Here is a 14108-nt window from a genome sequence, read left to right as displayed (position 1 = left end):
CTCCTATGCCTCTTTCCTTCCTCTTCCATCTCACTTCGCTCTCCCTTCCCTACTCACCAGCTCCAACCCCCCTTTTCCATCATCTTTCCCCACCTTCCCTTTTAATACTCCTTTCCCCTCTTTTTCTGCCCTCTCACTTTTCTCCTTCCCCTCATTCTTCTTCCTTCCCTCCCCTCCCTACCTCCAGCCATTCTTCTCCCTCCTTCGTATTTTTATCGCCCATTTTCCTCTCTACCTTCCATCACTTAATTTTTCTCTCCCTCCTTCTCTCTCTCTCTCTCTCCTGCTTTTCCTACCCTTCTATCTCTCTTCAGTCCCTGTCATTTTGCAATATCAGTATAGCTTTTGATTTCTTACTCTCTCTCTCTCTCTCTCTCTCTGTCATAAAATCCTAGTATTCCTCAGCAGGGAAGGACAGTCCAATTAGGTGACTTAGCTGCCTCTATTAAAATTCAAGTTAGAGAGAGAGAGAGAGAGAGAGAGAGAGAGAGAGAGAGAGAGAGAGAGAGAGAGAGAACCGGGAGTACATGAAGCAATCCGATAAGCGTTTGGAGATAGAAGGGGGGGGGGAGAAGGACGGGAAAGTGGGAAAAAAGAGAAAGAGGAAGCTGGAGGCAGTGTGGAAAGGAGAGAGAGGAAAGAAAAGGTAAGTGGAGGGAGGGAGGGAGATGGAGGGAAAGAGAGAGGGACGGAGGGAGGGAGGAATAGAGAGGAAAATAAAACATACATTCTAATATTGCGGTTATTGATAGGCTGCAACAGTTTTGGCCCGACTTTGACCTTCTTCAGTCTAAACAAGGCTCAGTAAAGAAGACGGACATCTCTCTCACATATCTGCTTCTCTCTCTTCCCTCTCCTCCCCTCTCTCTCCATTAATCCCCCCCCCTTATTCCCCCTATCTTTGTATCCCTTCCCTCTCTACTGTAATCTTTTCCCCTTCCGTTCATTTTTTTTTTCCCTCTCCCCTCCTTACTCTTCACTCTCGAAAACTTTACCTCCCCCTTCCTCTCCTTCCCTCATTTCCTCTTTTTCCTTCATCTCCTCCCTTCCTTTCTCCCCTCATTCTCTCGCATCTCCGTTTCACTCTTCCCTTTCCTCCTCTCTTCCTTTTGCCTTATTCTCCCTTTCCTTCCTTTGTTTCTCCTCTCCATCTCCCCTCTCTTCCCTTCCTCATTTTCCCCAATCCCTCACTTGGTTTTCTTTTCCTCCATTCCTCACTTCTCCCTCCCCCTCTCTTCATTGCTTTCCTTCTTATTGTTCAGTATTATTCTGCTTTTCGCCATCCTTCTCCCTTTCCTCTCTTCTCTTCCGTCTTTATTCCTTTTCTTCTTTCCTCCTACAATTCTTTCTCAGTCTCCTTTTCTTTCTTATATTCCCTTCCCTCTCCGCTTTCCTCAATTACACTCCCTTCCCTTCCTCCCTCTCCTGCTCTCCCTCACTGTCTTTTTACCCTCCCTTCTCTTCCCCTACCCGCTTTCCTTTACGCATCTCCCTTTCCTTCCCTTCCCTCCCATCTCTCATCACACTCCCACTCGTATTGTTCCTCCTCAAGCCTCTTCCTCACTTTCCCTCCTCTTTTCTCCGTTCCCCTATCCTCGTCTTCCTTCCCCTCCTCTCTCCTTCACTCCCCTCCCGTCCCCTCCCCTCCCCTCCCCTCCTCTCCCCTCTCCACCGCCTTCTCCCTCTTCCTTTTGAAACCCTCCCGCCTTAATTCCCTCATCTTAATAAACAGCATCTAAGGTAAACAGATTAGTGGCAGACCAATTAGTGAGGGGAGAGAAGGAGGAGGGGTGGGGGGATGAGATGAGGCATGGGTAGGGGGGAGAACGGAGGGAGGGATGGGGAAGGAGAGAGAGGAGAAAGAAGAATGGAAGAGGGGAAAAGCGATGGAGGGAGGGAGGAGTGCAGAGGAGAGAAAGCAGGGGTAGGGGAGAATGGAGGGAGGGATGGGGGAGGAGAGAGATAGGAAGAAAAAACGGGCAGGGGAAGAGGGATTGAGAGGAGGAAGGTAGGGAAAAAGAGGATTGCAGGAGAGATGATAGGAACAGGTAGGGGGTACAGGAGGAAAGGGAGGGATGGGAAAGGGAAAAATGGGTGAGATTTTATGGTAGGCTAGGAAATGGAGGTACGAGAGGGGAAAGAGAAGAGAAGAGAAGGACCCATGGAAAGGGAGAGGAGAAGAGGGATGGAAGTGAGAGGAAAAGAGGATGAAAGGATGGGAGTGGTTGAAGAGGTTGAAATTATGCGGGAGGGGAGGAGGAGGGGATGGGGGACGGGAAAAAGGAGGAGGGGATGGAGGAGGACAGAAGCTCGTAGGTATGAACGGGAAGAGAATGGAGAAGGGGGGGGGGAGAGAGAACACAGAGGCAGGAATGGGGAAGGAAAGGAGAAGGAGGGTATGGGAGAGGAAGGGAGGATGGAGATGTGTTGACACTGTGTGAGAGGGAAGGATATGTGGGTAAAGAAGGAAAGGGAGGGAAAGTAGAGGTAGAGGAGGTGTGCGAGGAGAGAGAGAAGGTGGGAGGGGTGAAAAAAGAGGGAGGGAAATTGATGGTGAGGGAAACAGGTAACTGGTCTGGGAGGAGTGAGAGTGAAGGAGATGAAGGTAGAGGTGGGTGGGGTGGGAGGGGAAGAAGAGACCAGTAAGGAAGGAATGAGGAGGAAAAGGGAAGGAGGGAGGAAAGTTGGATGTGAGAAGGACTAAACGGAGGTGTAGGAGCGGGAGGGAGAGGGATAGTAAAGAACTCAGAGGGAGGAAGGAGAGAGAGAAAATGGAAAAGAGGGAATGAGAGAAAATTTGGGAGAGGAATGGACTTGGCAGAGGGAAGGGTGGAAGGCGTGGAAAAGGTACAGGGAAAGGGAGAGAGGAAATGGAAGGAAAGAGAGGGGAAAGAAAGGTTGGTGGAAAACGGAAGAGGAGGGAAGAGGAAAGGAGGGAATGAAGCGTTGAGCGAAGAATGGGGAGAAAAAAGGAAAGGAGGGTTGGGAAGGAAATGATGAGGTGGAAGGAAGAGATTGGACAAAAAGTGGACGACGTAGAGAGAGAGAGAGAGAGAGAGAGAGAGAGAGAGAATATATATATATATATATATATATATATATATATATATATATATATATATATATTAATCTCTTCAGTCAGGGGCGTCTCGCCCAAGATATGTAAAATAGTTTGGAGTTAGAATAAAAAATGATAAAAAGGGCGTACATGAGAAAGTGGACAACCATGAGACATCAGTAAGGGGAAGAGATGATGACGTGTGTGGGGAAAGAAGGAAGATTGCTGATGAAGAGAGGAAGAAGAGTACAGCGGGTATGTGGAGGGAGATTTACACATGCACAGTGCATGCGTACAACTACAAAAACAACCAAAATTACATACATACAGTACATACAAGTATTCACACACATGGTATATAGAAAATGGTGGCAAGTGGACGGTTGTCTTTTTTCTCAAACACTGTGGTTAGATCTAGAATGTAGTCAGAATACACACACACACACACACACACACACACACACACAATAAAATCATCGCTAACGTCTGCTTGTGTCTCCTGCCACAGCCTAGATGAATCTCAACTGCTGCGTGAGCTGGAAGAGTCATCGTACCCGTACCGGCTGCAGCAGGCCATGGCGGAGGATGCGGTGGGCGGGGAGGGAGCCAGTGACCTGCCCTCTGATGCCGAGGTGGCGGCGGCGGCGGCGGCAGTGCTGGCAGCGGCAGGTGGCAGGCGAGATGGTGGCGCCTGGGTTGACCCTCGCTACTATGTGCTCGATGAGTACTTGAACAGGCCCGACGATGTGAGTACTGACGACCGTGTTGGCGAGGGAGGGATGGTGATCTCCTTCATCTTATTCATATGTATGTGTACCAAGTAGGACGGCGGTGTTGTTGACAATGTTGTTGCTATTGTTTTTACTCTAGCGCTTTTGTAGTGCTAAGGTGGGATTTTTTTCCCCCAGTCATGTTGGTGTTATTGTTCGTTTTCTTCTGTAGTTCTTAGGTTGGGGGTTTTGTTGTCATTGTTGTTACAATTTTTTTCTTGTGGTGATGGTGATGGCGGCTGGGCGATTTTTTAATGTAACTTTGTTCGTGGTGGTGATGGTGTGCTGCTGGAGTGGTTGGAGTAAAATACTATTGTTGCTCAAGTTGCTGTTCATGTCTAGCTTTGGTGTGGCTGTTGCTGCTGTTGCTGTTGTTGCAGCGTATGTCGTGATGTTGGTGTTGGCCTTTCTCTTTTTTTTTTGTTCTCATTCCTCCTCCTCCTCCTCCTCCTCCTCCTCTTTTTCTTCTTAGTCCTTTCTCTTGATACTGGTGTGTGTGTGTGTGTGTGTGTGTGTGTGTGTGTGTGTGTGTGTGTGTGTGTGTGTGTGTGTGTGTGTGTGTGTGTGTGTGTGTGTGTGTGTGTGTGTGAGTGATGCGGTAAAGGTTGGTGTACTCTTTTTTTTCTTTGTTGTTCTTAGTCCTCTTTTTCTTCTTCATCCTTCACCCTGTTTTTCTCTTACTTAGTAGTAGTGGTGATTATTTTTGTCTGAAGAGGGAGAACAGGTGAATCTTGCTGTTGGTGGTGGTGGAGTTGTAGGTGTGGTTGTTGTTTGTCGTTGTTAATGTTTCCTTGGTACGAAAAGAATGTTTATTTCCAGAGAAAATCACCTGGCAAGCAATGAGTCCTCAATTTATCTTTTAACCAGATTCTTACTCCTGCATGTACTTAAACTCCTGCTGCTACTACTTCGCCTTTAACGTGACAAAGATCCAAACCTCTCTTACCTCAGCTGATGACCAATTATAGTCAGATTATAGGGTAAACTTGTCTAGCAACCAAGGAGACTTAGTTCTACCTCAAACTAAGACTCAGCTAACATCATGCAACCGCGCCTTAACAGTCAAGTTTTGAGTGACCCAGCCTCGTCAGATGGCAACAAACTTGCTGTGTCACTGTTACTGTTACTTAGAAATGAAGATGAAACAATGTCAGCTCCATCTACCGTCCCTTCCATAGCCCTTAGAAACATATTAAAGTTACCAAGTTCCCGTCTGCTTTCAGTGCCTCTGCCTTTGTTTCCACCACCATATCCTGGAAATCCGTACCCGGCAAGGAGACGACCCTGAGAGAGGATTATCTGGGGTTGTATTCACACACTTCCTGGATCTTTTGTTTCTGATAGTCACATGTACGTGTTCATAAACTTCCTTGAGGTTTTAAGATGCGTACGTCGTCACTTATTCAGCTATCAATTATTCAACAACCAAACTAGAGTTGGTATTTACGTTGGAAGCACGATTAAGCAAAATCAATTCTGAATGTAATTAACTGCCATGCAGGCTTTATTTATCGTAGGAGATGGTTAAGATGTTTGCATACATACCTGCACTTCTGCCCCATTCAACGCGGTGTGTATCCTAGGTGGCAGAGGAGACTTCGCAGCACTTCTTTTTTGCAGAGTTATTGTATTTCATCTCACATACGTTCTCGCATTATATTTTTACCTCTTTAATACGGCCCTGAAGAGGAGCCTCCATGTGGTGGCGCTACGCACCCTGATTGGAACCCTGCGGCGTCCACACGGAGCCAGATCTCCTCATATTTCTCCGCACCTCGTCGTGGGATGGACACTGGTCCTACCCGGGCCGTGCGGTCTACCATATGGGGGTGCTGCATCCCTGCACGACCCATGTGCCCTATATACTGTACCTATAGGGCGGCCTCACAGAGGCAGTTGCTAACCTGTGGTCGACGGCTCTGATAGGCCAGGCGGACCGGGGCTATGTAGCAGCAACAGCCGCATTAATATAGACATCAATTGCATTAATAACATGCTAAAAGTTGCTAAGGAGAAATCGGCAAAATTAATCGCTGACGAAGTCGTGTTATGAATTCTCCAAAGTTATTTACGCCACGACCTTAATGCAGAGGAGTGCATACCAAACGGGAGAGAGAGAGAGAGAGAGAGAGAGAGAGAGAGAGAGAGAGAGAGAGAGAGAGAGAGAGAGAGGTCATCCTGGTCACAACAGAGGCGTGTTTTCGCGATAATGAAGGTCAGAATCACTTGTTTGTAACTTAACTTCATCCTGACTTTCCGCCGAAAAATTCCGGTAAGTCTTGCTAATAAGTCAAGGAGTGTTAACTGAGGTGAAGAGAGTTCCACAGTCTTCTTTGTTATGTGATATTATTTGAGTTTTTATCTTAGACTGAAATCCATTACTGCTACTACTACTACAACAACAACAACAACAATAACAACAACAACAACTACTACTACTACTACTACTACTACTACTACTATTGCTACTACTACTACTATTGCTACTACTACTACTACTACTACTACTACTAGCAAAACTAATACTGCTGTTACCACCAGCACTACTACTATTACCACCAATGCTGCTGATGCTATTACTACTACTACTACTACTACTGCTGCTGCTGCTGCTACTGTTACTGCCACTACTACCACTCACTCCACTGCCACTACTACTACTCCTAAAACAACAACAAAAACAACTACCACCACTAGTACTACCACCACCACCACCACTTTTCTCTCGCCACGACACACGCACACACAACGCCACCCACAAAACACACCTTACTACGCAAATCGCTCGTATTTTCCTCAACTCCTAGTCAGCGGCAAAAAAAGATGTAAAAAGCGGTCAGTTCTAATACGGAACAATGGCGTATTTTCTGTGTATTTTCTGCTATGGATTCGTAATAAGCCTCTTTTGTGATACGCTGATTGCTGTTTGTTTTATTGCAGCCTTCATCGCCATCCGGACCTCTTTCTCCCACCTTTCCACTTCCCAGTTTTTCCACCCTTATTATTATGATTCTCCTCCCCCCCTTCTCTCTGTCTGTCTGTTTGTCTGTCTGTCTGTCTGTTTGTCTGTCTGTCTGTCTGTCTGTCTGTCTCTCTCTCTCTCTCTCTCTCTCTCTCTCTCTCTCTTTTCCATTAATCTTAAAGTATATGCCTGCTTTGATTTTCCTTATTATTCTTTTTTTTCATCATTAAGTTTCATAATTATCACCCATTCCATTTCATACCCTCATTTGTCATCACATCTGTCCCATCTCCTATCCCATTTTATTTCCTCACCCAGTATTCAATTTCCCCTTTCTCTTTTTCACTCTAAATTAACATCACCTCCAATGTCATTCTTCTCTTCATTTCTTATTTTTTCGCATTTTCTCTCACACTTCTTCGTCTCCTAATTAGTCTTCCTTACCTGTTCTTTTGATCTCTTTCTTACCAGGTGATATTAAGACGTTCTCATATTTTTGCCCCTCTTTCCCCTCAATAATATTATTTTCTTCTTGGAAATATAAACTTCTTCTCAATATTCATTTGCTTTTATTTGTCTTGGAATAATATAACGGTACCTTTACATCAATATTTATTGTTTTCTTCTACTATAATTTTACTATCTTCTGGAATAACTATATAATTCAGTTATTTTTTTTAGATATAGATGTTTCCTTTCAATGTAACATAATATTATTCATTCTCAATAATTGCTCATTCTCATATTAAATATAATTTCTCTCGTAATAACAGTATCTTCGTCCAGTTACGTTAATATCAGCCTTCTATCAGAGTTACTTTTTTTCTTCAAAACATAAATTAATTGTCACTCTGGGATAATATTTTCTTCCCAGAATATAAAGCTTCCCTTCTTTAATAGTGATTTATTCCCATAACAACAGCAGTTTCTTTACTTACATTGCTGTTAGCCTCTGATCACTATATATATATATTTTATTCCACACTGATATCTTTCCTCGACTGCATAACTTCCCTTTTTCCTTCCTTCCTTCCTTCTTTTTTTTTTTTTTACTTGTCATTTTAATTTTTCCTGTTGTTCCCTCTCCTCCTCCTGTTTCTGCTCCTCTTCCTCCTCCTCCTCTTTCACGTTCTCCTCCTCTTCCGAGCTTCCTCTTCCACCTCAACCACCACCACCACCTTTTCGTCCTCGTCCTCCTGCTTTGCCTCTCACGCCAGTCTTATAGATTTAATTTCCGTTCATTAACTTTTATTCCCCTTTGTGTCTCGTCTTTTCTTTCATAATAGAAAACAAGGATATTTTTAATTCTTCTTTCTTGCCATCTTTTCTTTTTTATATAATCTTTTCAATAGTCATATTTCACATTTTTAACGCCTCTCCATGCCTTCCTTCCTTTCCCTTTTTTAAGTTTTTAACATACAGACACAATAAACTATTTTTCTCTCTTTCCTGCATTTTCCTTTCTTCGTCCTTCTTCCATATTATGAAAAGGACATTATGCGCCTTTCTTCATAGTTTTTATGGAGATTTTAGGCAGATGTCCGGGACGCTGTTTATATTATTGCCTATATATTCATCCATTTTTTAATAATTATCTATATTTGTTGTGTATGATGAGAATCTTGAAAGACGCTGCGATATATATATATATATATATATATATATATATATATATATATATATATATATATATATATATATATATATATATATATATTCTCCTCAATTTTTTTCTTCCTCCTTCTTGATCTCTTCTTTCTCTCCTCGTACTTATCCTCGTCCACTTCATTCTACCTCTGACTTTCCTTCTCCTGGTCCTCATCTTATTCTTCCTTCTCTACCTTCTTCATTACTCTTCCTTTTAGCCCTCCTCCTCCTCCTCCTTCACTTTTCCATTTCCCCTCGTCTTTCATTTCCCTCCTACAATCTCCAGCCTTCCACCTTGTGTATTTGATCATTATGAGGACTAACAGTAAAAATGCTGAAGTATACGGTATAATAATGTACTCATTTTCTTTAAAGACTTTCAAAAATATGCACCCTCCTCCCACATGCCATCAAAAATATAATATCGGGAATATTAAGTAATATTCCCCACAGGACACGCTGCCAAAGTTTGCCCCCCAAACACCTCGCAACATGCGCGGATGCCACCACAGCATCGGCCTCTGCTTTTCTTAACCCCTTATGCTGAGGTAAAACCAAGGAATTCACTTATAATGTCCAGGTGGATGATACGGCAGTATTGTTTCTGGGTGAACACTATCCGGGAAACGGCTTCATTCTTTGCAAAGCTTACCTGGTTGCCGAAATGATATATTACTTTCAAAAGAGTCAAGTAACTCGGCTAAAGCGTCTTTCAAGGGCAATATCCTGATACAAAGCAGAAAGGCACCTTTATTTATCCATCCCTTTTGTTCTGATGTAATGCATAAGACAGTGGTTAATAGGGACACACTGTAACATTACCGATTATTTGCACGTGTACTTTGACGCTGTTGTAACTGAGAATGTTCTTATCGCTGCTTGTCTTAGGGGCTGAAATAAACAGGCGAAAAAAACTATAATACTCCTTGAACATGTTCAAAATCGTGAGTGACGGGCGCTTTTAAATCTCATCCTCCCTTGATGTGGCAGACAAATGTGTCTGCCGCCGATTCATAGCGTACAGAAAGACACGCAAGTACATAGCCTACAGACAGTCACACAAGTATATAGCCTACAGACAGACACACAAGTATCTTCCTAAAGTCTGACGAACGGGACTATCGAGCCATCAGAAACACGCGCCAGTAAAGATAACGTTTTCATTGCATTTCGCTGGCTGTAAATTTTCTTTAGAGCGAGCTGGGAAGATAGCTGTTTCTTTGGCCGTACGTACAGTCGACAAAAAAAAAAGTAGAAAAACATAATCGAAAACCCGTACCATAATGCAGTAATAATTGAGGGGTATTCAGAAAGCTCATACCTCCGCCAATGCCGGATCCGGATCCACATCAGCCTCAAAACTTAATCAATTCTTTCTTGGCCTATGGCTCACCCTTCCACAAAATTCCATTGAAATTCATTGAGAACTTTTGGAGATATGGTGTGAACAAACAAACAAATAATTCCGGATCACAACCAAAATCTAATCGATTGTTCATTTGGCCATACCTTACTCCTCCAAAAAATTTCATGATAATCCGTTCATCACTTTGTGAGTAATCCTGCTAACAGACAGACAGACAGACAGACAAACAAACAAACAAACAAACCAACGCGGGGTAAAACATACACGTCCTGGCGGAGGTAAATGAGTGAATAGGCTGATACAGTAAATGTTCTAAAAAAAATAATAGTCTTATTTAGCGCGATTGATCTACTACGGACTCTCCGTGGGGATATATCTCCGTTTATACTGTACAGTATGCTGTAAATCAAATGATCACTGCACTCACCTCTCTCTCTCTCTCTCTCTCTCTCTCATCCCTAAGCTCCTCCTCATTATGAAAGACAATATTTTCTCCTCCAGGACTCTCATTACCGTCATCCTAAGCCCCTTTCCCATATAAACACGGTGGCGTATTCCTGACGTCCACACCCGCTTCGATAACAGAGAGAGAGGGGGGGGGGGACTGGAGGAAGGAGCTAATAATGTGAAGGAGAGAGAGTTTTTATTTTCCAAGCTTGTTCACTGCTGCTATTTTAGTAACTAACACTCTTTTGTTGCCATGGTCTCCCTTTCTCCTTTCCTTTATTACCTTCCTCCCTCTCTCTCTCTCTCTCTCTCTCTCTCTCTCTCTCTCTCTCTCTCTTACCCAAATTCGTTCCCATCCATTCTCCCTTTTCCTGTCTATCATTCTCCCTCATCCGAACTCTCTCTCTCTCTCTCTCTCTCTCATCTCACCTTTTCTCCCTCATCCCTCCTGTCTTTTTTGTCCGTAATCCTTCCTTGAAAAAATAATAGCATCCCATTTGTCTTCCTGAGAGAGAGAGAGAGAGAGAAAGAGAAAGAGAGAGAGAGAGAGAGAGAGAGAGAGAGAGAGAGAGGATAGGAAGAGCAAGGGTGAGGAAGAGGGCTTAGCAGACTCCAGCTTAGCCTGATGTATTGTGGGCCAGTAGGACTCTTGCACCCGTAATTTCATCAGTTAAGAAAGCTCCTTAACACCTTTCCCTTAACGATTTATTTCCTGAAGCACCATTCAATATCGTCTTTTTTTCTTCTTATATCCCTGTAAATTCAACCCAGATTGCAAGAATAACGCACAAGAATATAGTAACGGAGCAGAGTGATAAATAAATCGGTAAGTAAGAGGTGTTAGTTAGCTTCCAAACTGCACGTGAATACCGCCTTTGGACAAGCTAATTTCGTATTTATCCCTCTTTGTCATTTAGTATTTTTTGGGACCACTGTTGCCGGCGAAAGTTAGGGCCTTAAATATAACAGATTATCTTTATTGCACCTTTTTGCCTGTGGACGTCATTTCCTATTTCTTACACCCCCGCGGGCGATAGGTTCTCGAGCGTTGTTTTTTCTCGGTGTGTGTGTGTGTGTGTGTGTGTGTGTGTGTGTGTGTGTGTGTGTGTGTGTGTGTGTGTGTGTTTGTGTGTGATGAAGAGGAGTCGATAATGAGTAGGGACATAAGTGGTTGGAAGTCCACCATCTAGAGGCCACTCCTTCACAGAATGCGGCGTTAGGCAATTGACATACACAAATATTAAAAAACAGATAGACAGACAGACAAACAAGCAGTTGGAAAGAAGGAAAGACAGATACAGATAGACTGACAGGCAACAGAGAGACAATCAGACAAAAATCCAGATTGACTGCTAGATAGAGACAGATGTTGACAGACAGGCTAACCGAGTGACCGACAGATACAACTAGATTAGCTAAATAGACCGCTTCATCACTACAGTTCTACCATATAATCTAGTTCCGTCCTGGTAAAAAGTTTTGTGACAGTCGTCCACTAACTCTGTATAAACAACTCTGTCGTGAATATCCGCAGCAGGAAATTAACCGCTTCAGTAAGCTGACACCTGTTTAATTTTACCATTGCTGAGTTCAGACCATTTCATTTAGCTGGCTCCAGGGAATCATAGGCAGTGCAGGGGCCAGACACAATCTCCATTAATCCCCTCCACTAGGAAGGATCGCCCCCAAATGTAACCAAAGTCGTCAGGGAATAACAAGAATAAAGTAAAAATTGCTCCTTAGACCTTCTACTGTAAGGTAATACTTTGTTGTGAACGTCATACTTCCTTTTCCAGTTCCGTGCAGTAGTCTTTAACTCCTTAACTACTAAACGTATCCTCTAAGCTGAAGAAAATCGTCTGGTGGTAGCAAGAATAAAACAAGAGTTTTCGTACAATGAAGACGATGAGACACTGCTTGTAACCCTTTCAGAACGAGGTATTAGTGTAATAATAGTTCTTACGTCATCACCATAATTGTCATTCTAAGTTTTATTGTCGTCTAAATCATTGTGTGAATTAGGTTTGAAAAAAACAGAGAAAGCATGAAAGTTAATATCTCTCTATCTATCTGTCTATCTATCCATCTATCCATCTATCTATCTGTCTTTATATATATATATATATAATGTGTATATATACGTATCTATATTGCAGTCCGCCCAGAGATGTGGGCCAAACAATTTTTTAAACACGTGTGAATTATACGAATAAATGAATTAACTTTACAATTATTATTATTGTTATTATTATTATTATTATTATTATTATTATCACACCATTCCATTCAGTCCATTGCTAACCAATCGAGAGTAGGGGTCCAGGGCTAGGCAAGAGTGACCAGTTGGTTCTCTGGTTACCTCTCAGCGGAATGAATGACTCCCTGGGCTACAAGAAATCATTGGCCTAGTCATTCAGTGTAGAGTCTTCTGATTGTAACATTACACCAAGTGAATGGATGGTGAGCTTCCCCGTCTCATCTCATCTTTCGGAGGTAAAGAGATGATGATGATGATGATGGTGATGATGATTGTTATTATCGTTGCTACTGTACCATAATCTTTTTTTCTCTCTCTGATATTTCCCAATTCTCTCACTCAACATATTATCTAGACGACTTGCTCCCCTCTTCCCCCCATTTTTTTTGTCTGTCTGTCTGTCTGTCTGTCTGTCTGTCTGTCTCTCTCTCTCTCTCTCTCTCTCTCTCTCTCTCTCTCTCTCTCTCTCTCTCTCACACACACACACACACACACACACACACACACACACACACACACACACACACACACACACAGAAATCCCCGCTAAACGTATTCTCCTATGTGCGACTATATGTGCAACTCTACAGGATATATTAGCTGGTGGGTGGTGACAAAGGAGGCGGTGGGAGGAAGCAATTAGCACGGAAATATATAACCCGGCATACCACACGGAGCTAATGTGATATAGTCTGAGAGAGAGAGAGAGAGAGAGAGAGAGAGAGAGAGAGAGAGAGAGAGAGAGAGAGAGAGAGAGAGAGAGAGAGAGATCACCACAGCTTTATCTCTAAAACAAATGACAGTCTTGGTGAAAACGAGAGAGAAGTAAAAAAATCATGGATGAACGAGGACAGGGAGACCGAGAACAAGACATAAGATAAGGGCGAAGGGCAGTGCAAGGAAGAGAGAGAGAGAGAGAGAGAGAGAGAGAGAGAGAGAGAGAGAGAGAGGGAGAGGTCTTGACACTACAAAGCCCTGCAGGAAGGAGGTGCGTCTGATACGTGTTTTAAACAAGTTTCTTATCGAAAACACCCTGGAGCACATACATACATATCAGAGAGAGAGAGAGAGAGAGAGAGAGAGAATGTACTTGAAGGTTAAAAGGAAGGGCTCATTCGGATATATTATAATGGCATAATTGTACTTATCGGGAAATCCTTACACCTCAAAAGTGTTAAACCTTCAGAAGACATCTATTTCTACCGACAGCTAATGATAAGGTGCAACTTCTTCAACCCGAGTACGTCTCTATATTTCGTTCTTGCTGTCGCCAGACGATCATCCTGGGGAAGCACCGGGGAAGTGAAAGGGTTAATGAAGGCAATTTCTGTTCCATGCTAGGCACATACTTACCGTCCATATTGAACACATGCCAGAGCTTTCTCATTCAGGGCTGGTGTGATAGGATTAGAGAGGGTGTTTTTATGACACACTGGTGGATTTTGTGAATGGTCAATAAAATATGTAATAATGAAATCTAAATCCCAGACTGTTCCCTGCGCAAGCCTAGAATCGATCATGCGCCATTTCAGACCCGAGACCATTACTCTAACCACATGACCACCACCTCCCCCACCCAGTACTTGCTAATATCTCGTTGG

The 14108-nt window shown here is 43.2% G+C and overlaps 1 protein-coding gene across 1 annotated transcript in view; it reads left to right on the top strand.

The window, feature by feature from the left end:
• Window positions 1–14108, top strand: part of LOC145397750 (uncharacterized) — a 241050-nt gene that overhangs the window by 182875 nt on the left and 44067 nt on the right. The window contains exon 3 of the mRNA XM_080270772.1: window positions 3567–3804. Within this exon, the coding sequence (XP_080126898.1) occupies window positions 3567–3804 (238 nt within the window). The remainder of the gene's footprint in view (window positions 1–3566; window positions 3805–14108) is intronic.

This window comes from Coenobita brevimanus, chromosome 43 (genome assembly GCF_032717465.1).
Source record: "Coenobita brevimanus isolate Jiangsu-jjx chromosome 43, ASM3271746v2, whole genome shotgun sequence".
NCBI classification, from domain to species: Eukaryota; Metazoa; Arthropoda; class Malacostraca; order Decapoda; family Coenobitidae; genus Coenobita; species Coenobita brevimanus.
The sequence above is the reverse complement of the archived record's forward strand: the minus strand, read 5'-3'. Positions and strand labels throughout refer to the sequence as shown.